Source organism: Amphibalanus amphitrite, unplaced genomic scaffold (genome assembly GCF_019059575.1).
Source record: "Amphibalanus amphitrite isolate SeventyFive unplaced genomic scaffold, NRLGWU_Aamphi_draft 002252F_arrow, whole genome shotgun sequence".
NCBI lineage: Eukaryota > Metazoa > Arthropoda > Thecostraca > Balanomorpha > Balanidae > Amphibalanus > Amphibalanus amphitrite.
The window spans coordinates 5,382-30,950 of NW_024883737.1; the positions used below are offsets into that span (position 1 = coordinate 5,382).

The window sequence follows — 25,569 nt, forward strand, 5'->3', positions numbered from 1 at the left end:
TGACAAGAGATGGCACTACCTACTGGTCTGTGGATCAGAGGCGGGGCTAGGTTCTACGACTTCTTGGGGCACACTTTAGGGCAGAAAATAGGTTTTTTGGCTCTCCATCCCAAAATGCTTCGAATATACAAAAACAAGTTGGATATTCGAAAATAGGAGGACCAAACAGATCGTTTGACGTATCTTGTGCGACTGAGAATTGATCGCTCTTCAAACTACTGAGCAAAAACGAGGTGATTAGTAGCAAGTGCTGGTGACTGTACATAATGTTATTTGTTAGGCATCAATAGACGATTTATTTAGTTATTCATATGTATTTGACCTGATACACGCATCATTGGCATAACATAGATCATGAAGAGCAGCAGTACCGGCCAACAGTTTGCAGTATCCTCACAGTAGTGTGCTCACAATACCCCCCCCCCCCCCACACACACACACATACGCACACGACTCGTAAAGGTTACAGCTCATACACTCACAGTACACTGGTACAGGACTGCCGGGACTGAGGGAGCCACAGGGGCGCGTACTGCTCCGCCCCGTCCTCACTTCTCTCAATACACACATTGAGGCTACTCTGGGAGCCAACACAACGTCACTAGCCAGCTCTAACGCCGCACACGTCTGCGAGTTCACTGCAAGCATACGGTCGGTGTACAGTATGTCTAAAAAGAATGTACCGTCGCCACTACGTGGCGCTGGTGTCGCGAGCCGGTAGTTGGCTGAATCCGCACCAGACCACACATTCCCAAGCGTTAGGTGACAGCTGCGCAGCGGCCGGTAGTAGCGTAAGCCCGAACCTTCGTGACACGACCCCGGGGAGGGGAGAGAGGGAGGGGAGCGGGCGGGGCAGCGCGTGCAGGGAGGGGTGCTCCGGCAAGCTGGCAGTTGTCGCGGCCAAAGGTCAAGGGGTCACACACCAAGCGAACGGACGCTGATGTGGGTTCGTGGGGATCGTGAACTTGTGTGTGGTAGGTGCGTCTTGCGATGCACGGGTGATACGCCATGGGTCTAAGCCAAATGATTCGGGGGAGAGCTGAAGAAAAATACCTGGTCAACTACGGCGAATAATGGTAGTGAAAAATGGAAAGTATGGGTCAATGCAAGCCTTCATGACTATAAACTTTTCTGAGGGCGCAAAGGCCAGCATTGAATAACGACATCCGGATCGAAATTAGCAATGATTTATAATTACATGCCGAAGTAATAACGCTGCAAAACCCACCTAGTAAATTGTCAAGTCGGATTCATACCGACTTGAATTAAACTATCCTAAATTAAATTGTATATAAAATCTCTATGCTTTGACCAGCTTCGTGACCTGACGGGCTGTGACCTGACCTTGACCCGAGGTTAACACCTTAACTTGATCTCACCCGAAGAAAAAGTATACCATTCGACACGCCTGAGCTAGACAAACACGATGCTGCTAAAATCGCGGATCTGCGATCATGTTTAGCGAAGTTATTTACCAAAAACCGAACCTGTGCCTTGGGCCACTTGACCCAACCTCAGAAGTCATCGGCTGATCCTAGTCCTTAAAATCGGAGACCAATCGCTGCATTTCGTAACGACGCGCACGATCGTTTCTTTCGTGAGGCTCTAGCTCATTAAGGGGCGAATCGGCAAAGGGGGTTGTTCCCTCACTTCCAACCCCCCAACGCCCCCTCGGTATTCAGAAAACCTGAAGGTCCGGTGAGGGTTAAAACGTTGCTCCTGAACGAGGAAGAAATGTAAACGTCAAAGCTCTATAGACGTCCTGTAAAAGTGGCCATAATAAATAAATTGGTTAGAGATAAGATGCTTTTTAAACGACTTCCTCATATAAAATCGGGTGCTGGGACCAATCTTATAAACGCTTTAGAATGGAAAGGGCGTCACTGGCTAAAGTTTGGGTGCAGGAAACGGCTATTAAATGCAAAATGGTTTTCATGCATTTCAGTCAATTGTATATTGACGGTCCCAGTGGCCGAGCTAAAAAAAGTTTGGTAGTGTTTTGCATCTTTTACGCCCTAAGAAACTACACCATTCATTGAAGTGGGCGGGCTTACTTGAATGGGAGGGCGCATTATGCGTCAATCGTGTGCTTTCGTTTGTTTTGAACTGTATTTTACGACATCCACTGCTGGTATCACTATTAATATTATCTAATGCCGTGAATACGACAGCATTCCATTTATAAGATTGGGCCAATGGAGTCGCGCCCTGCGAGCTCGGTTTTCCGCTCGGCCGCTACGGGCCGAGGAAGTCGGTCTTCGCCTGAGGGCAGGACGGAGGTCAGCGAGGGAGCGCGGGGTCAGCCAGGTATCGCCCAGTGCCGAGCGGATGCCGCTCCCTCCCTCTCTTCCCCTCTTCTCCCCTCCCCACCTCTGTATAGATGGGGAGGGACCGAAACGCCAATGACATGCGAGCGGTCAAGGCCGCTCGCGCGGCAGCGACCCTGGCGGCCGGGTGCCGCAACTGGGATTCAGCCAAGTTACCGATTCGCCTCCTGTGGGAGAGCCAAACCAGGGGACATACTTTTTAGACATACTGTACGCACCGCATATGTCCCTGGGTTTCTGATTCGTATCGCCACGGGCCCGCACGACCACCGGCGGCCTCCGTCGCGCACGTTAGCGTCCTTTCGCCTGTTTGTGCCCGAGGCCGTGGCCACTGGTGCGCTCCAACACTCGTCTAGTTGCTACTACAGCGCCCGGCGCCCGTCACAGCCTCCCCTAGAGCGCCATCCCGTTCACGGTAACGGAGCCGCCGGCGGCGGGCTCCCCGCCGCCGTTTGTGTAGGTGGCAGCACTCTCGGCGCCGTCGTTGTTATAGGTGACGCTGCTGTCGCCGCCGCTGTTAGTGTACGAGGTGTTGTGGTCGTCCACGCCGTTGGCGTAGGTGGCGTCCCGGTTGGCGTACGTGCGGCTGGCCGGCGGCGACGCCGAGCCCGACGAGAAGCTGTCGGCCTCGGCGTAGATGTCCTCCTCGTCGGGCCGTACGGGCAGCGGCCGGTTCTGCATGGGCGCTGCGCCGGCGGCGAACGCGCCGTTGTGCGCGCCGAACCGGCCGCCGTCAGCCAGGTTGGAGAACTTCATGATGGGTACGCTGCGCTCCTCCATCGCCTTCATGCCCTGCACGTTCTCAGAGTTCTTCACCACGTGGGCTCGCCTGAAACAGCCAGGGTCAGTGAGAGTTACGAAACAAACACTTCTGACGTTCGATCCAGCTGACCCAGCTAAGACGTCCTCACAGTATATAATAGTCACATTCTTGAGCCAATACCTAACGAGAAAAAGGAGTGTGTAAAATAAAATCTTTAAAAGCTAAATAGCATCCTCAACATAATAACTTCTCACCACTATCTAGATAGTAGAATGTAGATACGGTATTTCCACTGAGCCCGCCCTGGTTCACCCATCTCCCCTCTTCCTCTTCTCTCTCTCTCTCTCTCTCTCTCTCTCTCTCTCTCTCTCTCTCTCTCTCTCTCTCTCTCTCTCTCTCTCTCTCTCTCTCTCTCTCTCTCTCTCTCTCTCTCTCTCTCTCTCTCTCTCTCTCCCTCTCTCTCTCTCTCTCTCTCTCTCTCGCCCTCTCCCTCTCTCACCTCCTGAGGCAGAGCACGGCGGTGATGATGCTGACCAGGACAAACAGTCCGACGGCCACGCCCGCCCAGATGGCCGTGTTGCGCGCCGTGGCGTAGTCGTCCGGGCTGAAGCCGGCCGCCGGCACGTTCTGCGGTCCGTCCAGGCCGGCGTCCAGGCCCGCCGACACCGTCTCGTTCATCACTGACGGAGGGAGGGGAATGTTACTAAAGGCCCGCCGATACCGTCTCATTCATCAATGACGGAGGGGAGGGGAACGTTACTAAAGGCCCGCCGACACCGTCCCGTTCATCAATGACGGAGCGGTGAGGACGTCACTAAAGGAATGGAGACAGCCAATCTGTCATTAAGCTCTCTCACCGACTTCATCCAGTCCCCGGTGACGTGCTCAGCTTTCTTCACGGTGACCCGTGCTGTATCCCTGCCCTGCCCTTAGTGACAGGTGCCCTCCCGGCGCCGTGTACTCACGGTCCCGACCAGGAGCTTCCCTGCCCTCTCGTTATCCCGGGTAGGTACTCACGGAGACACTGTGTGTCGGGCCCCGACCAGGAGCTCCCCTGCCCTCTCGTTATCCCGGGTAGGTACTCACAGAGACACTGTGTGTCGGGCCCGGACCAGGAGCTCCCCTGCCCTCTCGTTATCCCGGGTAGGTACTCACAGAGACACTGTGTGTCGGGCCCGGACCAGGAGCCGTCTGCCAGGCAGCGCCGGGTGAATGGTCCGTGTCGCAGGTACTTGGGGAAGCAGTGGTACTCTACCACAGAGTCGTAGGCCGTGCTCTGGTTCACCTGGTACACGCGTCCGTTCTCCACGGCGTTCAGCGGGCCGCAGTCCACCCCTGGAGGAGAGCAGGTCAGAGGTCTCATACAGAGGTCAGATACAGAGGTTAGAGAGCGGAGGAGGAGGTCAGATACATAGCGTAGAGGTCAGATGCTATAGGTCAGATAAAGAGGTCAGATACAGAGTCCAGAGTTCAAATACAGAGGCCAGCGAGCGGATGTAGGGGCCAGAAGTAATCTTGGGGGCCAGATACAGAGATCAGATAAGATCTCAGTGGTCAGCTAGCTACTTCAGAGAGTGGAGGTCATATACAGAGGTCAGAGGTCACATACAAAGGTCAGAGGTCAACAATGATATATCTGAGGAGGTTGGAGGTCAAATGTAGATCAGAGGTCAAGAAAGATCAGAGGGTGCCTGAGACAAGAGGTCAGAGGTCAGAGAAGGCAAACTAAGGTTGTCCGTTGGCACGATTCGCTTGCGAAAGTCTGGTCACGTCAGGGCAATCAAATAAACGCAAATGCTCGGTATAAAGGCACTCAGTACCCACTACATATTGTCGTACTGCGCTGTGGGTAGCGCTTGGCTGGACGGACGGTCTGTGACAACCTATTGATCTGTGGCTGATCTATTAGAGTGTCCGTCCGAGAGCCGTACGACGGCTGACAGAGCCTGGGGGTCGCGAACTGGTGTGGTAACCGTTACGCCCACCTGGGACGCCCGAGTCGGTACGGCACTTGCGGTGTCGTAACCGGATCGGCGGGAACCAGCAGAACGCTGTTGGACCGGCGGTGAAAGTCGGAACCGAGCACTCGCCCACCAGTGGGGCGTCTGGTCGAGCAGGTCTACCCGCTAAGGCAGCCTGAGCACGAACCAGTGGCAGGGTCCGATCAATGACCGTGGTCCGACCAGGGTGTCAGCGCAATGGCCAGTCAGAGGCGTCTTTAAGGGCGCGGAAGCCCACCTCGGTCGACTGTGGCCGGTGCAACCTAGTCAGGTCGTTTGTGTGAATCTCCGTGTTCTTCCCTCGCCTCAGAGTAGCCGCTCTTCTCCAAATGCCCGAGCCGTTTTCTATGTGTATTTGTCTTGTAGCGAACAGCAGAGTCGAGAAACGAATTGACAATGTCGCCGAAAACCGCGGTCACATGCTGGCCGTCCCTAGTACTACCAATATGCCCGCAGGCGCGGCGAGAGACAAGCTCAACGTATGAGTCACCGTCCGGCTGCCGGGAGAGCCCCTACCGCGACCTTTGTCCACAGTCATGACGTCACGACAATGGGCTCCTAAACGTACGGGCAGCGGCCGCCTCAGGGGTGCCGCCGTGACCTTTGCACGACACGTTCTATAGCGTATGGCACAGCGGTTACTAGGAAGGTTGAGGCCAGCGGCAGGCCGGTTTACAAATAACAAACATGACGCGCAATTGACAACAGGTAACAGATTGATTAATAAAGCGGTGACAATATAAATGAGAATGACAACATGAAATGACAAATCGCATAGATGACAAATTGCATAGATGATCCCTACAGTACCCCCTCGCCAGACATGTCGCGGACAAAAGTGACATGGCGATATCTTACCGGAGGTCGTACGACGCGGCCGGAGCGGGTCGTCCGTAGTATCGGCTGAGGCTGCAATGGTGCAGCGTCAGCCCGAGCGACGGCTGCAGGGCGAGTTGGTGCGTCACCGTAGATCAGAAGCTCCGGGCCGCTGGGCTCATTGCTGAGCGGTGGTGCGGCCGGCGGGCCGCTGGACTGAGTACCGTGCGGCTGCACAGTCGGCAGGTCAGACTGTCGATGACCGGATTCGTCTGGCGTCTCCAGGAAGGCGACCTTACACCGGTCGATGCTGATGACCTCCTTTTTCTGTCGACGGTCGATGGTGATGGTTTTGGTGGTCCTTTCGGTAACCGGGAACGGTCCGTCGTATGGAGCGTCCAGCGGGTAGCGGTGACAGTCCCTGCGCACGAAGACGTGTGTCGCCGTCTGGAGTGCCGTCGGGACGTACGTGGCGCGCTGGACCGGACGTGGGAGTGTCGGCCGCACCTGAGACATGGCGCGCTTCAGGTCCTGTACGAAACCGGCCGGTGATGCTGCTGAGGCTTGGCTGCTGATGAAGAACTCACCAGGAAGCCGCAGTGTGGTGTTGCCGGTATTGCTGCTGTTGCCTCTGCTGCTGCTGTTGCTGCTGCTGTTGCTGCTGCTGTTGCTGCTGCTGCTGCTGCTGCTGCTGCTGCTGTTGTTGCTGCTGGACGGTCGAATGGTGCCTTGCTGGAGCATCTTGTTGAACTCGGCACGTGCGATTTGAAGGCGCTCCGGCGGGAGGCGTCGTGGCCGCTGGTACACCGGTGGACCCTTGGTGACGATGTGGTGCGTCACGTTGTGCTTCACCGGTGTTGGTCCAGGTTTTGGTGAGGTCACATCCGGGTACCGGGCGAGGACAGCTGCGAAGCGAGCAGCAGCCTGCTCCCGGACGAGACGCACTCCGATGGAGCACAGCCTTGATCGCTCGGCGCTGGCGCAGACGGTGCCGTCCCGCAGGAGACGCTGGTTGGCAACGTCCACGACGAGGTGATGTGCGGCCAGGAAGTCGGTGCCCAAGATGGGTGTGGTGACGTCAGTGACGAAGAATCGATGTTTCAGGCGGTGCTGCTGACTCAATGTGACGTCCAGCAGGCAGGTGCCGTGCACCGCGATCGGTGAGCCGTTTGCCGCGACGAGCTGCTGGCCGACAGGAGCAGGGGTCAGTGTGGACCCGTTGGGCAGGCAGCGGCGAGGCAGCACGCTGACCTGCGCCCCGGTGTCGACTAGAAATTGCCGGTCCGTCTCCGTGTCCCTCACGAAGAGGAGTGGCGCGGCAGGAGGGGCGCCCGTGCTTTGCGCCATCAGCACGGGGCGCCTCAGTTTTCCGAGGCGATCCAGGAGCACGGCAACTTGCATCGGCGCGCTTGGGCGCCGAATCGCTGGTGGTACCAACACAGCGTGTCGTCGTGCGGCGGCGTTGAAGGACGAGCCGGTGACGGGCGGCGTGACTGGCGAGACGCCTGGCGCGGCCGGGAACGGCTGCGGTCGCGCCGCACGGCGTCCTCGAGTCGTCGGTTGCTGGCCTCCAGGCGCTCCATCTTAGCGACCAGGGAGGCGATGACGGTGTCCAGCGCAGGGGTTGCAGCTGGCGCCGGGGCTGTCACTGCAGCAGCGATGGGCGGTGCCGGCTGTGTGTACGGCTGTGCCGCGATCGCTGATAGCCGTGGGTCGGGTCCGCTAGCTTCCAGGTACCGGTCGGCCGCTTCTGCCAGTGCGTCAAGCGTGCTGTCGGCTGGCAGGAGGGCGAGGGCAGCACGGACGGGCTGCGGTAGCCGTTGTTGAAATAGGGTACGGAAGAGCTCCGTATCAACCGGTGCGTCCCCGGCTGCGGCTAGCTCGTTGCGCATTGAGCGCAACAGCGCCGTCGGCTTCTGATCGCCGAGCTGCTGGCGGCCGAGCAGGGCTTGTAGTCGGTCGGCGCGTGACTGTGCCAGGCGGGCTTGGAGCGCTGCACACAGCACGTCAAAAGACCGGGATGACCGGATGACGTCCTTGACCTGGACGGCGATGTTGGCGGGGAGGTTTGCGACGAGGAGCTTAAACCTCAGCTCGTCGGAGTCGACCCCGCTGACGTCGAAAGCGCACTGCACCTGCAGTAGCCACAGGTCGGGCTCTTCCGGAGAGTATGGTGGTAGCCGGAAGCTAGCCATGGGCCGATGAGTTGACTCAGAGGCTGAAGCTGGAACGCTGGCTGGGTCTTGAGCTGCGGCGCCGGACTGTGCGCTGTCCGCCGGCATGACGAGAGGCTAAGGTCGAACAACGGAGATCACGTCGGGGTCACCAATTGTCGTACTGCGCTGTGGGTAGCGCTTGGCTGGACGGACGGTCTGTGACAACCTATTGATCTGTGGCTGATCTATTAGAGTGTCCGTCCGAGAGCCGTACGACGGCTGACAGAGCCTGGGGGTCGCGAACTGGTGTGGTAACCGTTACGCCCACCTGGGACGCCCGAGTCGGTACGGCACTTGCGGTGTCGTAACCGGATCGGCGGGAACCAGCAGAACGCTGTTGGACCGGCGGTGAAAGTCGGAACCGAGCACTCGCCCACCAGTGGGGCGTCTGGTCGAGCAGGTCTACCCGCTAAGGCAGCCTGAGCACGAACCAGTGGCAGGGTCCGATCAATGACCGTGGTCCGACCAGGGTGTCAGCGCAATGGCCAGTCAGAGGCGTCTTTAAGGGCGCGGAAGCCCACCTCGGTCGACTGTGGCCGGTGCAACCTAGTCAGGTCGTTTGTGTGAATCTCCGTGTTCTTCCCTCGCCTCAGAGTAGCCGCTCTTCTCCAAATGCCCGAGCCGTTTTCTATGTGTATTTGTCTTGTAGCGAACAGCAGAGTCGAGAAACGAATTGACAATGTCGCCGAAAACCGCGGTCACATGCTGGCCGTCCCTAGTACTACCAATATGCCCGCAGGCGCGGCGAGAGACAAGCTCAACGTATGAGTCACCGTCCGGCTGCCGGGAGAGCCCCTACCGCGACCTTTGTCCACAGTCATGACGTCACGACAATGGGCTCCTAAACGTACGGGCAGCGGCCGCCTCAGGGGTGCCGCCGTGACCTTTGCACGACACGTTCTATAGCGTATGGCACAGCGGTTACTAGGAAGGTTGAGGCCAGCGGCAGGCCGGTTTACAAATAACAAACATGACGCGCAATTGACAACAGGTAACAGATTGATTAATAAAGCGGTGACAATATAAATGAGAATGACAACATGAAATGACAAATCGCATAGATGACAAATTGCATAGATGATCCCTACAATATGCTGTACTCTGCAATCGACTGGCAGGTAGGCGCCGTACTCTGTACTCGGTGCTTTGTACTCTGTACTCTGTACGTACGCGGTACGCGGTACGCGGTACTCGATACTCGGTACTCGGTACTGGTTCTCTGTACTCTGTGTACTCACACTGACAGGTGGGCTCTGTTCCGCCCCAGTGTCCGGTGCTCGGTACTCGGTACTGGGTACTGGGTAGGTACTCTGTACTGGGTACTGGGTACTCGGTACTCTGTGTACTCACACTGACAGGTGGGCTCTGTTCCGCCCCAGTGTCCGGTGCTCGGTACTCGGTACTGGTTACCCTGTATTCTGTGTACTCACACTGACAGGTGGGCTCTGTGCCGCCCCAGTGTCCGGTGCTCAGACACCGGCGTACCGCGGCGCCGATCAGCTCGCGTCCCTTGCCGCAGTTGTAGGTGGCCGTGTCGCCGACCTTCAGACCAGAGGTCACCACAGAGAGCACCTCCGCCGGCGTCTCGGGCACCTCGCACACGATCTCTGCACGGAGGACAGGGAGACTGGTCAGCCGGGGTCAGACAGGGACATAGAGCGTCAGACCGTCTCGGGCACCTCGCACACGATCTCTGCACAGAGACAAAGAGATCGGTCAGACGGGGTCAGACAGATCAATCAGACTGTCTCGGGCACCTCGCACACGATCTCTGCACAGGGGACAGAGAGACAGGAAGGTCAGACAGGTCAGTCAGGTCAGCAGACCATCCGCGGAACCTCATCTCACACACAATCTCTGCGAAAGGGTAGAGTGGTCTATACCGTTCGTACCGGTGCAGAGCGGCGGCTGGGCCGCTCCAGGTGCCGTCTCCCTGTCCAGGCAGGGAGAGCACTGTCTCCCCTCTGTACGTACCGGTGCAGAGCGGCGGCTGGCCGCTCCAGGTGCCGTTCTCCAGACAGAGCCGCCGGTTCAGGCCCTCCATGCGGTAGTTGACGTCGCAGCCGTACTCGGCGATGGCGCCGTAGTAGGTGGCGTTCAGCGGCAGCGTGACGCGGCCGGAGAGCGCCGGCTCCGGCGCGCCGCAGTCCACGTACACACAGGACGGAGGCAGGCCCGACCAGGCGCCGGTGCCGCGACACGAGCGCAGAGCGTCACCCACCACCTGGCGGCGGCGGCGGGAACTACCGTCAGTGGCAACTCACACCAAAACACGGTCCGACAGACTGTAACAGCTCGAATAGACGAGACGACGTCGAATTCTCGATCGCTAAATTTATTCGATTACATGTGCTATCCACTTAAGCACGGGCATTGATGAACAAAAGCGATCAATTAGCGGAATATAGTCAAGTCTGTCTACCTATACGCACCTTGTATCCTGGCTTGCACTTGTAGGTGACGGTGGATCCGACCCGGAAGGAGGTGGACTGCGGCGCCAGGTTCCCCGTCAGCTGGCGGGCCTTCTGGCGCATCCGGTCGTTGCCCGAGATACTGAGCACAGAGTTCCTGCGGGAACAGATGAAGGGACCGCGTGAGACGGGAAGCGTTCGGACAACGGTCTGAAATCAGCGTCATTATCCTCTCGGGGTCGCCGCAGCGCACCTCATCTCCTCTCCTTCCCTCCCCTCTCCTCTCCCTCCCTCCCTCTCCATTCTCACTCTGTCCTCTCGGGGTCGCCGCAGCGCACCCCTCCCTCCCTCTCCCCCTCTTCATACTCACTCTGTTCTCTCGGGGTCGCCGCAGCGGACCTCTCCCTCCCTCTCCCCCGTTCTACTCACTCTGTCCTCTCGGGGTCGCCGCAGCGCACCTCCTCGCAGACGGGCGCGCTGCCCGACCACCGCCCATCCACCTGGCAGGTGCGCAGCCGGTCGCCGACCAGCTGGTAGTTTCGGGCGCACGAGTACTCGAGCTCACTGCCCAGGTACGTCTGGCCGGTGACGTACTGAACGTCCCCGTGCAGCACGGCGAACGCCCTGCCGCAGTCGATGTCTGCCGGGCGGGGCAGAGGCAGACGAGCCGGTAAGAGCGGGTGCAGCAGCGGGCGGACACGACATTGGGCAAATCCCGATCGGGGCGACCCTCTGGAGCTTGGTGACGAAGTTTTCCCCGGGTCAATATCTTCCCTGTTCCCTTGTTCCCTGGGTCCATAATTCATATCCCGTTATCCCCATTCCCTTTCGACTCACATTTGCAGAGCGGCACGTCTCCGGACCAGGTGCCGTCCATACCCCCCCCTGTTCCCCTTTCGACTCACATTTGCAGAGCGGCACATCTCCGGACCAGGTGCCGTCCATAATCCCCCCTGTTCCCCTTTCGACTCACATTTGCAGAGCGGCACATCTCCGGACCAGGTGCCGTCCCGCTGGCAGCGCCGGACGGGCTCGCCAACCAGCAGGTGACCCACGTTACAGTGGTACTCGACGTCCGAGTTGACGTGGAAGTCGTACCCAGTGACGTAGCTCTCCTCGGGAACGTCCGGCTCGCCGCAGTCAATCACTGACAAAGGGGGAGGGGTACAGTACAGTCACGCTCAATCATTGACAGATCATTGGAGTCAACCAGCCATTCACAGAAGCGTCACATCAACAATGAACTATTCGTATTTCATCGTTGGTTGTCTCTGTCATTTGCGTGCAGAGATATATCATAGTCATAGACATTCAGAGCAAGCGCTCACGTTCGCAGAACGTGTCCTCTCCGCTCCAGGTGCCGTCCTCCTGACAGGTTCTCTGCTCGGCCCCCAGCAGCCAGTAGTCAGCGCCGCAGCTGAACTCAGCCGAGGCGCCCAGGTAGGTCTCGGAGACGGCCACCTCGCCGTGCTGGGGCGCCGCCGGCCTCCCGCAGTCGATCAGCCGACAGACCGGCGGCGGGTCGCTCCACGCCCCGCCCAGCTGACACGTGACCACCGCGCGGCCAATCAGCTGGTGGCCCGGCGCGCACGTGAACGTGACCTCGGTGCCGGCCGTCAGGTCACCCGACTGGGTCAGCGTGGCGTTCTCAGGCGTCTCCAGCGCCGGGCACAGCGAGTCTGAAATGGCCGAACGGGGAGGGAGTCAACAGCAGCGGTTATAGGCAGAGCTGAGAGGTGACACAATCACAGCTGAACTATAAACGAACACCGAGTGGTGAAAACAGCGGTGTCAATAAACGGCAACCCAAACATGCCTGTCACATAATTACGCGTAAGCATAAAGTGAACACGCTAAGTAAGCAAGCAAGCGAAAGCTGAATGTTAAAACGCAACATTTAAGCCGACACTTCACCACGATTCTTGTTACATTTCGTTTTCTTCGCCCTCACCACCTTTCTCCCAACTAGACCGCAGGTATTTACTATCTACAGCATGACGCAAGGCGAAGGCGCACACGTTATATCAAGATTCAGCCTTGCAACAGTGGACTGGATAACAGATAACATTATTTCGGCCGCTCTATCTCACGGTATAATCTCATTTGTCTCTTGTACAGAGCTTGTCACTTTGTTACTAATTGCCCATTGCCCGGACCTCAATTTTATCGTATTTCAGATGAAGACGATAACATTTCAGTTAGAGCGTAAATGGTTCATCAGAATGTTTCGGTTTAGCAAGATACCATAACCAAACCATTGCAACAGACTTTTCAGCTGAGTTAGTGCTGAACTGAATTTACATATTTTATACATTTCACCGAAAAGTCACCATGTCAATGTCTCTATAGGTTCAGAGCGCACCCATACCGGCGTCTCTCTGCCCCGCTACCGGCCCCACCATCCCCCGTCCCGCCGCCCTGTACTCACAGAGACACTGCGGCGTCTGGTCTGACCACGCCCCACCATCCCCCTCCCCATCCTGAGCTCACAGAGACACCGCCGTCCCCCGTCCCGCCACCCTGAACTCACAGAGGCACCGCCGTCCCCCGTTCCCCCGCCGCCCTGTACTCACAGAGGCACCGCCGTCCCCCGTTCCCCCGCCGCCCTGTACTCACAGAGGCACTGCCGTCCCCCGCCGCCCTGTACTCACAGAGACACTGCGGCGTCTGGTCGGACCACGCGCCGCCGTCGGAACAGGTGCGCAGCTGCTCGCCCACCAGAGTGTAGTTGGCGTCACAGACGTACTCGGCGCGCGCGGCGTACGTGGTGCGGTTGTCGACCAGTGTCAGCTGGCCGTGAGCGATCTCGTCCAGCGGCCCGCAATCGACGACTGTCGGCCACAGAAGGGGAGAGAACGTCAGTGGGGTGCCGTGGGGAACATATACAGGGAAACATGATCACCAATCGCCACAGATTCATTAGTAAGAGCTTCATACCAAATCGGACCACATAAGAGACTTTGGCCTGGAAATGCTCAAGATCGCCGTTGTCACAGGTTAACCAGGGTCACCGTTCAGTAATTTAGTATCCCTCAGAATAATTTCACCATCCGGAAACGGGAGAGAGCTATCACTGAGGTCGGGGGGATCGTGGTTATAGGGTCAAAGGTCTGGTCTCTGCCGTAAGCCGACGGAGTACGGGAAGACCCCGGAAAGGTCGCGGGAAGGTCATGGGAAGGTCATTGAGAGATGACGGAAAGGTCCCACATCAGTTGGGGAGTTCGCGAGATGGAACGTCTGGGCTAAAGGCGAAAGTCGGCAAATGATAGACCAGTGCTGTGCATTTATGACGGCTGAGCTAACGATAAATTACGCTATTACACGCGACGGTCACACAGCATGTGATAAATTCGGGTGAGTCTGTAAAGTGCACCCTGTTCAGTGTCATAGTGTGCAATGCGCAACAAACAGCTCCGGAGTGCACTAACAGGCATACGTCGGGTGGGTACTGGGTACCCGATACTCAGTACTCTGTACTCTGTACCTACTCGGTAATCAGTACTCGGTACTCACACTGGCAGGTGGGCGCGGCGCCCGACCAGAAGCCCGTCTCCTGGCACGTGCGCACCTCGTCCCCGACCACCTTGTTGCCCTCTGGGCAGCGGTAGAAGATGGTACGGTTCAGGCCGAAGTCGCTGCCCACGATAGTCGTGTTCTCGTTCTTGTCCGGACTGCCGCACATCTGGGGCTCTGGGGAGAGGGGTGGAGGACCGAGTCAGAGCGAGCGCGAGAGAGAGACACAGGGAGAGAGGGAGGGAGAGAGAGAGAGAGAGAGAGGGGGAGGGAGGGAGGGAGGGGGAGAGACGGGAAGGGAGGGAGAGAGAGAGGGGGGAGGGGAGGGAGAGAGATAGGGAGAGAGAGAGAGGGGGGAAGGAAGAGAGAGAGGGAGGGAGAGAGAGAGGGGGGAGGGAGGGAGAGAGAGAGGGAGAGAGAGGGAGGGGGAGGGAGGGAGAGAGAGGAAGGGAGGGAGGGAGAGAGAGAGAGAGAGAGAGGGAGAGAGAGAGAGGAAGGGAGGCGGACGGAGTGGTGGAGGACCATCAGAGGGCAGCCGTGGAGAGTGGTGCTAAGAGTTGAGAGCAGCACGGACAATTATCACACGTGTTACCCACTCAGATGTGATTGCAGTTGACGTAAAATGATTCTTAAAGACCTCATTTAGCCACTGCAACGTGCAATTGCCAGGCTGCATTATGCCATCGTAAACCCGAGAGACCCGTAATGGACGTCATTAGAGGCGGGCATTGTGTCAACGTCTTTATAGAAGATAGAATTTCCAAGACATAACGTAATGACATGAAGAGTAATCGGGGAAAGCAAGTGCGAGTTAACAAATAAACGGTTCATTTGGTTCCGAAACAATTTGTTCAATACAGTCAAATGCATCAGCAGCTACGTACCTGTCTTTACGAGGCATTTACTCGGCTTCAGAACATACGAGTACCTACAGCAATCCAAGGCCTGTTTCACTTTCACAGCCTAGCCTACCCAAAATTACACAGTTCACTAAAATCACTAAAATTCCACACAGTTTTACTGGACTCACTGCACTCGCAGATCCAGTGCAGGTAGTGTGTGTTACAGGTGTATTTACTCACTGCAATCGCAGATCCAGTGCAGGTAGTCTGTGTTAGAGTTGTATTTACTCGCTGTACTCGCAGATCCAGTGCATGTAGTTATTAGAGGTGAATCTACTCACTGTACTCGCAGATCCAGTGCAGGTGGCAGGCAGGTAGTCTGTGTTATATTGTGTCTACTCACTGTACTCGCAGATCCAGTGCAGGTAGTCTGTGTTATATTGTGTCTACTCACTGTACTCGCAGATCTAGTGCAGGTAGTCTGGTTAGTACAGATGTATTTACTCACTGTACTCGCAGATCCAGTGCAGGTAGTCGAGCTGACAGCTGACGTCGTTCCAGAGCCAGTCACGGCCACCGTCCAGCACTACGCAGTTCTGTTCACCCACGTAACTGTTGGGCTGGTCACGACCCCAGCGTGGCTGGACCACCTCAGTGCCTGGGGACAGCGGCAGGGGACGGTCAGCGAGGGGAGGGGGGGGGGGGACAGAGCAGCCAGCCGCACCACCTCGGTGCCTGGGGGCAGCGGCAGGGGACGGTCAGTGAGAGGGGCTTCAACATCCGCGCGGCAGCAGTAGCACAAGACGTTCTTTGAAATCACTAGTGAGTGCAGTTTTTTTAGTTACCTCTTAATTAGTACCTCTTAACCCGCGCCGGGCCGGTGCTCTGAGAATCCGCGCCAGGCCGGGGGAGGGGGGGTCTGAACACCCCCCTTCTAACTCGGCTCCTGGGCCACGTAGCGACACGCGGTAAGCGGCAATCGAAAGAACGTCCAAAATAAGGACGAAAACACTTCGGTCATTTTTTGGGTCAGGTCAAAGCTCAGGTCACCAGAGGTCACCAAAGGTCAAATGTCCACTATTTCAACATTTTGGAAACTACCAACGGCTATCTCGGGAACCGATAGAGCTACAGCGCCGCGGAAAAGCGCATTCGATAGCCCTTTTACAGACCTTTCTGAGTAGTGTTCTCAGATTTGACCTCAGGTCAACGGTTTAGCCTCCAGAGGGCAAAAACTCCAAAAATAGCCGTTTTTACGAAAAACGTTTTTTCGGCAATAACTTTTGACTCAAAAGAGCCACGACATTACTTTTGCCACCATCGTGTTCCTCTCGTCGAGACGCGTCGAATGAACTATAAGTTGACCTTGAAAGGTCAACTTGAAAATTTGACCTCAGGTCAAGGTCATGACCTGACCGGAAAAGGTCATGTTGCATATCAGTCGATCCGCAACGTCGAGCCGAACACATCTAAGGCGTTTTCAGCGCTCTAGCACGCCTCTAACAGAAGTTATTAGCGAAAAACTGTTAGATTCTGTTCGTGACCTGAGATGACCTCGGGGACATAACGAGGGGTCACAGTTGCCATTTTCCGGTTCAGTGTGTCAATTTTACCTACATCTCGATGTTTGAGAGTGTCTAGAATAGCGTTCGTGCAAAACAGACGCTTTTCAATTTTCTCCCATTGACTTATACCTAATGGAGAGGGCGCAAAGTTGGCCTGACCTTAGGTCACCGATATCAAAATTCCGAGATATACATTTTATAGATAATGTTTCTCTAATCAATCGCTGAAAGTTTCAAGGCAATCGATCAATCGATGTAGCTATGACGAGCATTCTTATTTTTTTCTGAGGTGAGGTCACTTGGCGTGACCTGGTGACCTGACCTAAGGTGAACTGGGTCTGAAATTTTCACAACATGTGCGGAAAAGATGCACGAACAGGTGTGCCAAAAACGGCGGCGCTCCTTTTGAGATATCTGCGAAAAACCGCAGGGGGGGGGGGTGTTCAAACACCCCCCCGGCCCGGCGCGGGTTCAATGTCTTGTACGTCGAAGAGAAAATAAACACCCAAACACCGACCCACCATCGACCCCGCGCCACTCACCGTCGACCCATCGCCACATGTCCTTGCCAGGCACCTTCCTGATGCCCACCCAGATGAGCTGGGTGCGCATGGCCGCCTTGCTCCGCTCCAGGTGGTCCAGCAGGTAGGCGAACGCCGGGTCGGGCAGCGTGTGCACCAGGTCGCCACTCATACGCTGGCAGTGCTGGCGTGCCTTCAGAAAGTCGGCGCCCTTGTTCAGCTGCAGCTCGTAGCACGTCTTGTTGTAGAGGTTCAGACTGTCCAGGGGCACATCCGGGGCGCACTGCTCCTTGGCGAACTCTGCGGAGCACAGGGCGGGGGAGGTTAGTCGGCCTTTCTTAGAATAAATCGATCATGTAATAGAAGTTAGTCTTTGGCGCATCTGGTACGCACGTTTCCAAGTCTCCACTCTAAACAATGCATTTTCTATGAAATGACTGTCCTGTGGATTAGATACTGACCTAAGTATACAGCAAGTGACCGCTGCGCCTGTTCAGCTCGAATAAATAGCAGGTCATCAATCTGCTAGCTATGAGAGTCTCGTTTGTGACGAAAGGTACGGTGCACACAACATATAACGGCCGCATATTGGCATTTATCATATCACAATGGCATGACGTGCACCCAGAAGAAAACGGTTAGGTATAAGCCGTCACATATAATGCGGTGAGATGCCTAGCGCCATAAAAACGTCTCAGTAATGCATGGCTGCACACGTCTGTACCAAAAGTGCCGAACTGAGCATCAATGTGATACTACAGTTATGAAATCGCCATTGCTTTCCCCCATACAGAACCCAAGATTCCCAGGCATTTCTCCCAGCACGATAAGGCGTGCGAACTCCCGGTCGAAACTCCACCGGACCGCCGCGCCATTCGCCTCAGCTGCTGAGCCGCCGTGCGGTTCCCGGCTGCACGCTGGGAGGCCGGGCGTGACAGATTCGCCAATTCCGCGGCGGATAGTGGCTCAGAGAACGACCACAGAGGAGAACCGTTCCACCCACCCGCCTCAGACGCGGCAGGAGTCGCTAAGAAGCTGCAGTTATGAAGAACGGTTCCACCCGCCCGCCCCGGACTCGGCAGAGGTCCGTGCGATGTTGCGATTCCGCCTCACCCCAGACTCGCCAGAAGACTGCGATGCCGCACATAACTAGTTCCGCCCGCCCGGACTTGCTCTAGCTCTGTGCGATGCCGCGGTCACGCGCACCGAATACCACTCGGTGGCCGGCGTGAATAATGCTTTCGCCCATGCCGGCGCGGGCGGCGGGGGCGGCGTGGAGCAGCGCGGCGCGGCAGATACGGCACATGGCGGCGAGATGTGGCGCAATGTGGCGGTCGGCGCGCCCGGGTTGTGTAACTGGTCTGTGGGCCCGGTGCGGCTGTCCATGGTCGCCGCTCTGGAGCGGGTGGGGTAGGTTAGAGCAGGCACCAGCGCCGGCGGACGAGCCATCCGCAAGTGCGACTCATAGGCGGTCGGGACAACTCCCATTCACAATCACGAAACGCACATCTCGCACAAAACAGCATAGCGGAAGTCGTCAGTTGATATTCTCTCACGTTCCTGAGAAATTCGGCTGCCTGGTGGGAGTTCAGCGCACAGCAGCGCGAAATAACGGTGCGAAATGCGAATCAATTTGTCGCGGCGCGCCTCGGCCAGGTGATGCACGCGGCGGCCTCTGACTGACAGTTCAGCGGGCGCGATCGGCCGCTCCGGGTCGCGCCTCCAGTCCGCGGCGGCAGCGGCTGCAGGCTGCCGCCCACCCGTTACCTCCGCGATGACGCAAGGGCGCGCCACGAGCTCCCTGATTAATGACGTCACATTTCTCTCGACTCGTCTCGTCCGCCCTTCCATCCAGGATCCATGGGTAGCAGTCACGAGTGGCCTTGTTCTGGGCCGGAGAGGCGGCCCTCCCGCCGGGGAGCAAGGTCAAACGGCGCTCGGCTGGCGTCTCCTAAACACTCTAATAGCGCTGCAGCGGCTCATCAGCCTACAGCGCGCTGGAGCTGAATGTCGCCCGTCATGGTGCAGGCGGTGATATTCCAACAGTGGGCTAGCATTTGTTAGATAATATTTTGTTCAGCGTAGACGTAACGTGGTAAGCGACACTTTGACAATCAGCGTGGTCTGCAAATAATAAAATCTTATCGAAATCAATGTAAAGTGCTAGCGAGTATCGTGATGTAAAATTGGAAGTATACCTTCTCTCTAGCAGGACATGTGCCGAAACGTCAACCTCAGCTGCATGTTGTCAGCGCGCGTTACAACTGTTCCTGTAAAACGTCTCCACCTCCTTCGTCAACACCTACCACTCGTTTATCGCACTCACCCTGCGAGCTGAAGACCTGCACCTCGCAGAGCGACAGCGCCCCCTCGACGCCGACCATCTGAATGAACACGTATCGGCCCGTCATGGGCCGGGCGCACTTGAAGTCCTTCTCGGCGCCCTCCTCCAGCGTGCCCGGGAACCAGGCGCACAGCCGGTTCTGCTGCAGAGTCGGACTGGTGCCCACACGGATCTCAATGTCCTGCAGCGGCTTCTGACCTGCGGGCGGGTCAGAGGGGGGCGGGGTCAGAAGGAGACTGACGGAGGGCGGGGTTAGCTGGAAGGTCAAAGGGCGGGGTCAGGTGGTGGAGGATGCCCTGTGGGTGGGAGGGTCAGAGGGCGGTGTCAGGTGCAGGGGTGACCTGGGGAGGGCAGGGTCATGTGGCGGCGGGCGGGCTGCAGAAGGCTGCTGAAGCAGTTCAGGGCGGGTTGGGATATGGAAGCGACACCGCGGTTTATAACGTATCCGCACCATAGCCATTGGACAGGAGACGCACCGCCTCAAACATTGTGCAGACCGTAAACTAGTGGAGAGGACGGAGAGTAGGTCAAAGCCAATGCTCGTTAGGTGTTTAGGTTGCGCACCAAGAATTGCAGAAGTCGTGACACGCCATTGGGTAGGAGGGGAGTGGGACATTAACTGAGCAGTGGGCTTGATCTGATCTGCCGCCAAAACTGACGTCTCATACGATCGGATCGTTCGGATGCAGCCTGCCTGTGCGACCCAGTTTCTGTGCCGTATAAGGGAGGAAGGTGCGGCAAAAACTGCAGTGCCGCGGCGTCCAGACATCGAAGGGATAAATGGGACATGGAACGGGATATGGAGGATTGTAGCAGAACGGCGCGGTACACACCGAGCGGGGCTGAACTGAACTGAACTGAACAAAATCCTAAACTATGAAAACAAAAGTTTACTTATAAGAGAAATAGTGGGAACAGAGAACTTCTTATTGATCGGCCAGTCTGAGATCTGCTCTGTGAAGATCAAACAAATGGACTTTGAATGGACTTTAGATAAATATTTGTTTGCGCTTTTCAGGTTATTTGAAAATTGTAGCATCGTAGTTAGGTACTCGTGTTTTGATGTTTATGTCGTTTTACCTATATTTGGTCAGCGGCGCTCTTACAAAATATACCTATCCACTTATTAGGAGAAAGTAGAAAATCAATAAGTTTTACCCATCATTTGATAAGTAATTAGAAATAGTTCACCAAAAGCTGTTGGATATCTATCGTATGAAAGATGAGGCCGGCAATCATCTTTCTGTCGGACAAGACCACCTCTCTGTCTCGGTCTCAGTGTGCAGTATTTTGGTTGGACGGGACCGGGGCCGGGAGAAGAGGAGTGGACCGGTCAGCCAACCGCCCACACCAGTCGTATATGTCCGACCGTCCGTCCGTCCGTCCGTCCGTCGGGCAGAGCTGGTCTGACCGGTACCGGGCGGTGTCACCCCCCCCCCCCTCCCCATCCCCCTGCTCCCCGCGTGGTGACACGGGCATAGTCACCGTGACACGGGCCACCTCTGCAGCCGGTGACCGCGTGACCTCCACCCCGAACGGGGCGGGGGGGGGGGGGGGACTCGGTTACCGTCCGTAGCCTGCCCTACCCTACAAACAGGGTGTAACGGGAGACTCGGCACGGCAGACGCAGCCGGTCAGGGGCTCAGAGAAAGGCGGTCAAACCAGGGCAGAGTCGTGACAGATAAACTGTGCAGTGGGTTTTGCGAATAACGATAGTGTTAGAATCATGAATGAACCTTGCTTATGACTACTACGGGAGGAGTGACAACACAACCTTAAAACTATCATGAATTAAGAAGATCGTTTGATAAACGTTTTACGATTGAAAAGCATTGCACTTGATAACTGGATTTTAGGTATTCCTGCGGCATGGGCATTTTGGACTCGCTATGCAGACGTGCCCCTGTGGACTGATGCAGCTGCCACGTACCGCAGCAGCCGCGCGTGGTGATGCGGATCAGGTCGACCGGGTACTCCGCCAGCAGGTCGACGCGCCACCAGGGCGACGCCTGCTGCAGCGTCTCCGTGCACCGGCCGCCGTCGTGCAGCGTGCTCCGCTGGCCGTCGTTACCGTTGGAGGCCGGGCCGCCGCGCGCCGTCGACGACTGGTTCGACGGCTTGCCCTCCGCCACGTTCGTAGCTGGAAATGCAGGGGAACGTCAGTCGTCCGTTCAACAGCTGTAAAAGAGATTTGGCGCAGATTTGGTCAAATTAGTTGCATTCGCCAGATAGCCCGTCGTGAAAGCGGCTAATATTTCAGAATCAGAGCTAATTTAAACGGTCATTGTATAGGATTTGTGGTGTCATTTCTATTGAACAGGTTAACAGAACTCGTACAAAGCCATCGGGAAATTTCGCCTTTTCCTAAAATAAAATTGTGTCTTTCCAACTGGGTCGTTTGGGTACGCGAGACGCTTGTCATACCAATAGCCTAGTAGAAGTCTGATTCCAAGCTCTGTTGTGCGGCAGACCTATAGGAAACAACACAGCCTAACAACGAGCAAGGCAAGGCGAAAGTCAGTTCACATGACATTTCGACCTGATCAGTTAGGGAAATTACATTCCGTTAGACGGTAGCCGACCCTTAATTCAGCTTGGAAAGTAACCAGTCACCATCAAAATACGCTGCAGGCTGTGCCATTAACCACATTCACTCACTGCCCTAACCCCTAAGCAGAGAGGGACCGACCAACGCGTCGGTCTCCAGCGGTTGCTATGGTAACGACCTGGACGCGCCCCGCCCCTGGCTCCATCCAGCCGTGAACGAGCCCGTAATTCGAATACAGTGCTCGCCTAATAACGATCACTTTCTCTTCCGTAGGCGACCGCCGCGCCGGTCGGTGGAGACGGAGGTATGGAGGGGAGGGGGGTGGGGGGGGGGCGGCCCACCGGTGACCCTGGGCTTTCTCCGCTCCGATGCTCTGCCGATGGACCGGACCGGACCGGACCGGGCCGATCAGCTGCTCGGAATTGGAGCGCTGCCAGCAGAGGGCTGATGGCTGGGGGTTAGACCGATACTGGTCGGAGACACCTGGACAACTGGGTATACTAAATGTGGAATGGGGTGGTATAGGGGAAAGGCTGCTAGATAAAGGACGCGGGATTGCTGGCTGAAGTCTTCAAGCCTTCAAGGCGACTGGCGAAAGGATTTGAGAGGCAACTGCCTTCGTCAAGCTGCGTAGCACTAACATCACACGCGCTTTAGCTATTGTAGCCTTTTTGTATAGCGGCGTCTCAATTAATCTGCTTCTGAGCAGACCATTAACATTCACTCCGACCCATCACAAGGTATTTTAATGGCAAGAAGCGCTGGATGTCCTTTTGATCCGGAAACAATGCCCGATTTATCACCGAGCGTGATTTATTGCCCCGTCCTTGGTCGGATATCAACACCCCGCATCGCGAATAACCTCCTTTGGTGATAAATATCGGTGACACGTAAGAGCAGCTTTTGGAGAATGTGTAATGAAGTAACTTCCGCTTGTTAAACTGAACCACTACTAGCAGAATGTCCCGCATTGTTATTCACGTTGACCCAGAGGCGGATCCAGCTCAGAGCTTTAGGGGGGGGGGGGGGAAACCATAAAAATTTATCGAATATTTCCGTGCATCGTCCATAGGCGTAATGTTAAAATCATGCCGTTGGGGGGGGGGGGCAAATGCCCATTTTGCCCCCCCCCCCCTGGATCCGCCACTGCGTTGACCAGCCAATGCACCTGCAGATAAATGTTTTTAGCGTTTACGATCAATAGCAATTTCACACCGACGTTAGACCAGTTTCCGAATACAAAACAATTATCTACAAAGCATACCTACTCCTCGGCGATCGAACAACCAATGGTTATGCTAAAAAAGATGAAAAAATCGAAAACTAAACTGTCATTATCTAACCGGTACCTACTTTCTCGGACCTGCCTAAATTCATTCCGCCCTCGCCGCGGGCTTAGGGCTAGCTCTGAATTCGGAGGGCCGGCGTCGCTCCCTAGGGTGGTGGGTTTGCGCCGAGGGCATCTCTCAATCGAGGATCTCCTCAAAGTGACTGTCCCGGGTACCCTGGGGCTGTAGGGGAGGATGTCCCCAAGGTACTGTACTGGGTACGCTCAGGCGGTGTTTCATGCCGACGGCGGCCCTCAAGGGAGGATGTCTCCAAGGTCTCCGCCGGCCCCGGGGCGCCGGCGTCCGCCGACGGCTCTGGAGCCGGCCCGTCCCAAGGTCCGCACTCACCGCAGGTGGGCGGCTCCCCCGTCCAGGTGCCCTCGGACGTGCACAGCCGGCTGGCGTCCCTGCGAACGAACGGAGAACGGAGTCAGATAGGGAACGGCGTCAGATAGGGAACGGCGTCAGACGGGGAACGGAAACGGAGTCAGACAGGGGGAACGGCGTCAGACGAGGAACGCCGTCAGACGGGGAACGGAGTCAGACAGGGGGACGGCGCAGCGTCAGACAGGGGAAACCGCGTCAGACGGGGGAACGGAAACGGAGTCAGACGGGGAACGGAGTCAGACGGGGAACGGAGTCAGACGGGGAACGGAGTCAGACGGGGAACGGAGTCAGACAGGGGGAATGGAGTCAGCCGAGGGAACGGAGTCAGACAGCGAGGGGAAGGGGAAGTTAGATCCCGGGCACAGCGGCAGCTGCCGGGCCGAGGACGGAAGGCGAGGGGGAGGTAATCCGAAAACAGGAAAAAAACAATAATTTGGATAAGTGGAAACCGTGAGAGGCACGCAGCTGGGACATGACGGCGCTGTAAGTGCTTACTATGGTCGTCACCGCTTTCCCATGACAATGAACGGAAGCGTGTAGGAAAGAACAAAACGAAGATGATTGAGGAGTTCAGCAGTTGTGTGTGTCACGGCTGGATAATGTAAGTACCTGCAATCTCGACAAACCCACCCAAATGGCCCACCTATGTAAGTCACCTTCCAAACTACAGCAATGGCAGAGCCTCAGGACTGCCGATGACGTTTAGTCCAATCAATGTCTCACCACGCGAGGATCCATCCCTAATCGCGGTGCCATCAGAGGGCCAGCTGCCGGACCGGTACCCCCCCCCCCCCGTACCGGCCAGCCGGGTGAGCCGGAGCCGGTCGGTGTGGGGTACCTCTCTCCCACGCCGGTGGCGGTGGGCACGTGCCGCTCCTTAGCCACTCTCTGCCTCAGACCGCCGGGACTCTCAGGGTCGGTTTCTCTGGCGGCGGCGCGGGCGTCAAAGGCGCCAGGACTGAGCGAATTTCCATATTCCCGGGAGGCGTGGTGCGCGGGTCTCATGTGAAAACCGAGCAGGGGTTTAAAGTTTGAACATACGAAGATTAAATGATAGGAGCCCTTTGATTAAGATAGGTGAAGTGGGCACGTTCATACAAGCGTATGCGTAATTATAAGAGCTGGCCAAGGGTAGCTCCATTAATGAGACGCACGGTTGGATAAAACACCTCGAAGGACGCCGACAAATGACATATTATGTAACTAGTCAGCATTTTTTTCAATCTGGAACAAATCACTTCCAAGTTTCAATCACTTAGAAGCATGATTACAAATCGAGTACCTAAGGGTGAAATGCCGAAATGGATTGGCGTTTGATTTGTCCAAAGCTCCAGCGGTCGTGAGACTTGCCATTTGCCAACGCCTCTATGTATTGTAAAGAAAAGTCATTCAAACCGCACTCTGTGCTTCCGCGGTCACTCTGCATTCAACTACATGCCGATATTCAGCCGCAACTTCAGACTTCCGCGGTCAGTCTGAGTTCAAATATACGCAAGTGTTCAGCCGCAGCTCCGGGCAGCGAAAAATCCAGCAAAGAGTGAACGAACTCCACCCCAGCCGCCCAAAGTTCAAGGGCAGCTGAGGATTTTCGTCAGGAAGTGAGGGTGATGTTCACGATAAGTACGAGACAGAGCGACACGGCGACACGGTGGAAACGAAAACAAACCAGACCTCACAGGGGGAACCCGCCGATTCATCTACATGTGCCGAGTGTTCTCTTCTCCAGCCCCCCCCCCCCCGTCGACCATCAGCCACTTGCCAAGCGGTCAAGCGCAGTCTGCTGGTCCTATAGGTACGGCCGAGAGCTGACTGTCACAACACGAGGAAAACACACACTAGACGGCCCGTGAACGAGTCCTCCGCGCGTGAAATCCGCCATTGTACGCTCGAAGGCGCACGGGGGCGGCTCGGAATCGCGGCGCGGCGTTTCTCAACATGCGCCGCGGTTCGGCAGCGGCGCTCGGTGCGCGCTGGGCCGTTTGACCGGC

At 56.5% G+C, this 25,569-nt stretch overlaps 1 protein-coding gene across 1 annotated transcript; it reads right to left on the reverse strand.

Moving 5' to 3' along the window:
- Positions 1-294: 294 nt before the first annotated feature.
- On the reverse strand, positions 295-23,596 carry LOC122376701 (CUB and sushi domain-containing protein 3-like). Its single transcript, XM_043356615.1, has 16 exons — positions 23,543-23,596; positions 21,249-21,458; positions 19,301-19,516; positions 16,996-17,274; positions 15,397-15,546; positions 14,047-14,223; positions 13,185-13,364; positions 11,862-12,212; positions 11,507-11,680; positions 10,963-11,173; positions 10,555-10,690; positions 10,097-10,346; positions 9,553-9,729; positions 4,246-4,425; positions 3,590-3,770; positions 295-3,156 (listed from the first exon to the last, which is right to left on the reverse strand). The coding sequence occupies exons 3-16, from the start codon at positions 19,383-19,385 to the stop codon at positions 2,721-2,723; spliced, it is 2,967 nt and encodes a 988-aa protein (XP_043212550.1). The 5' UTR covers positions 19,386-19,516; positions 21,249-21,458; positions 23,543-23,596; the 3' UTR covers positions 295-2,720.
- Positions 23,597-25,569: the final 1,973 nt, after the last annotated feature.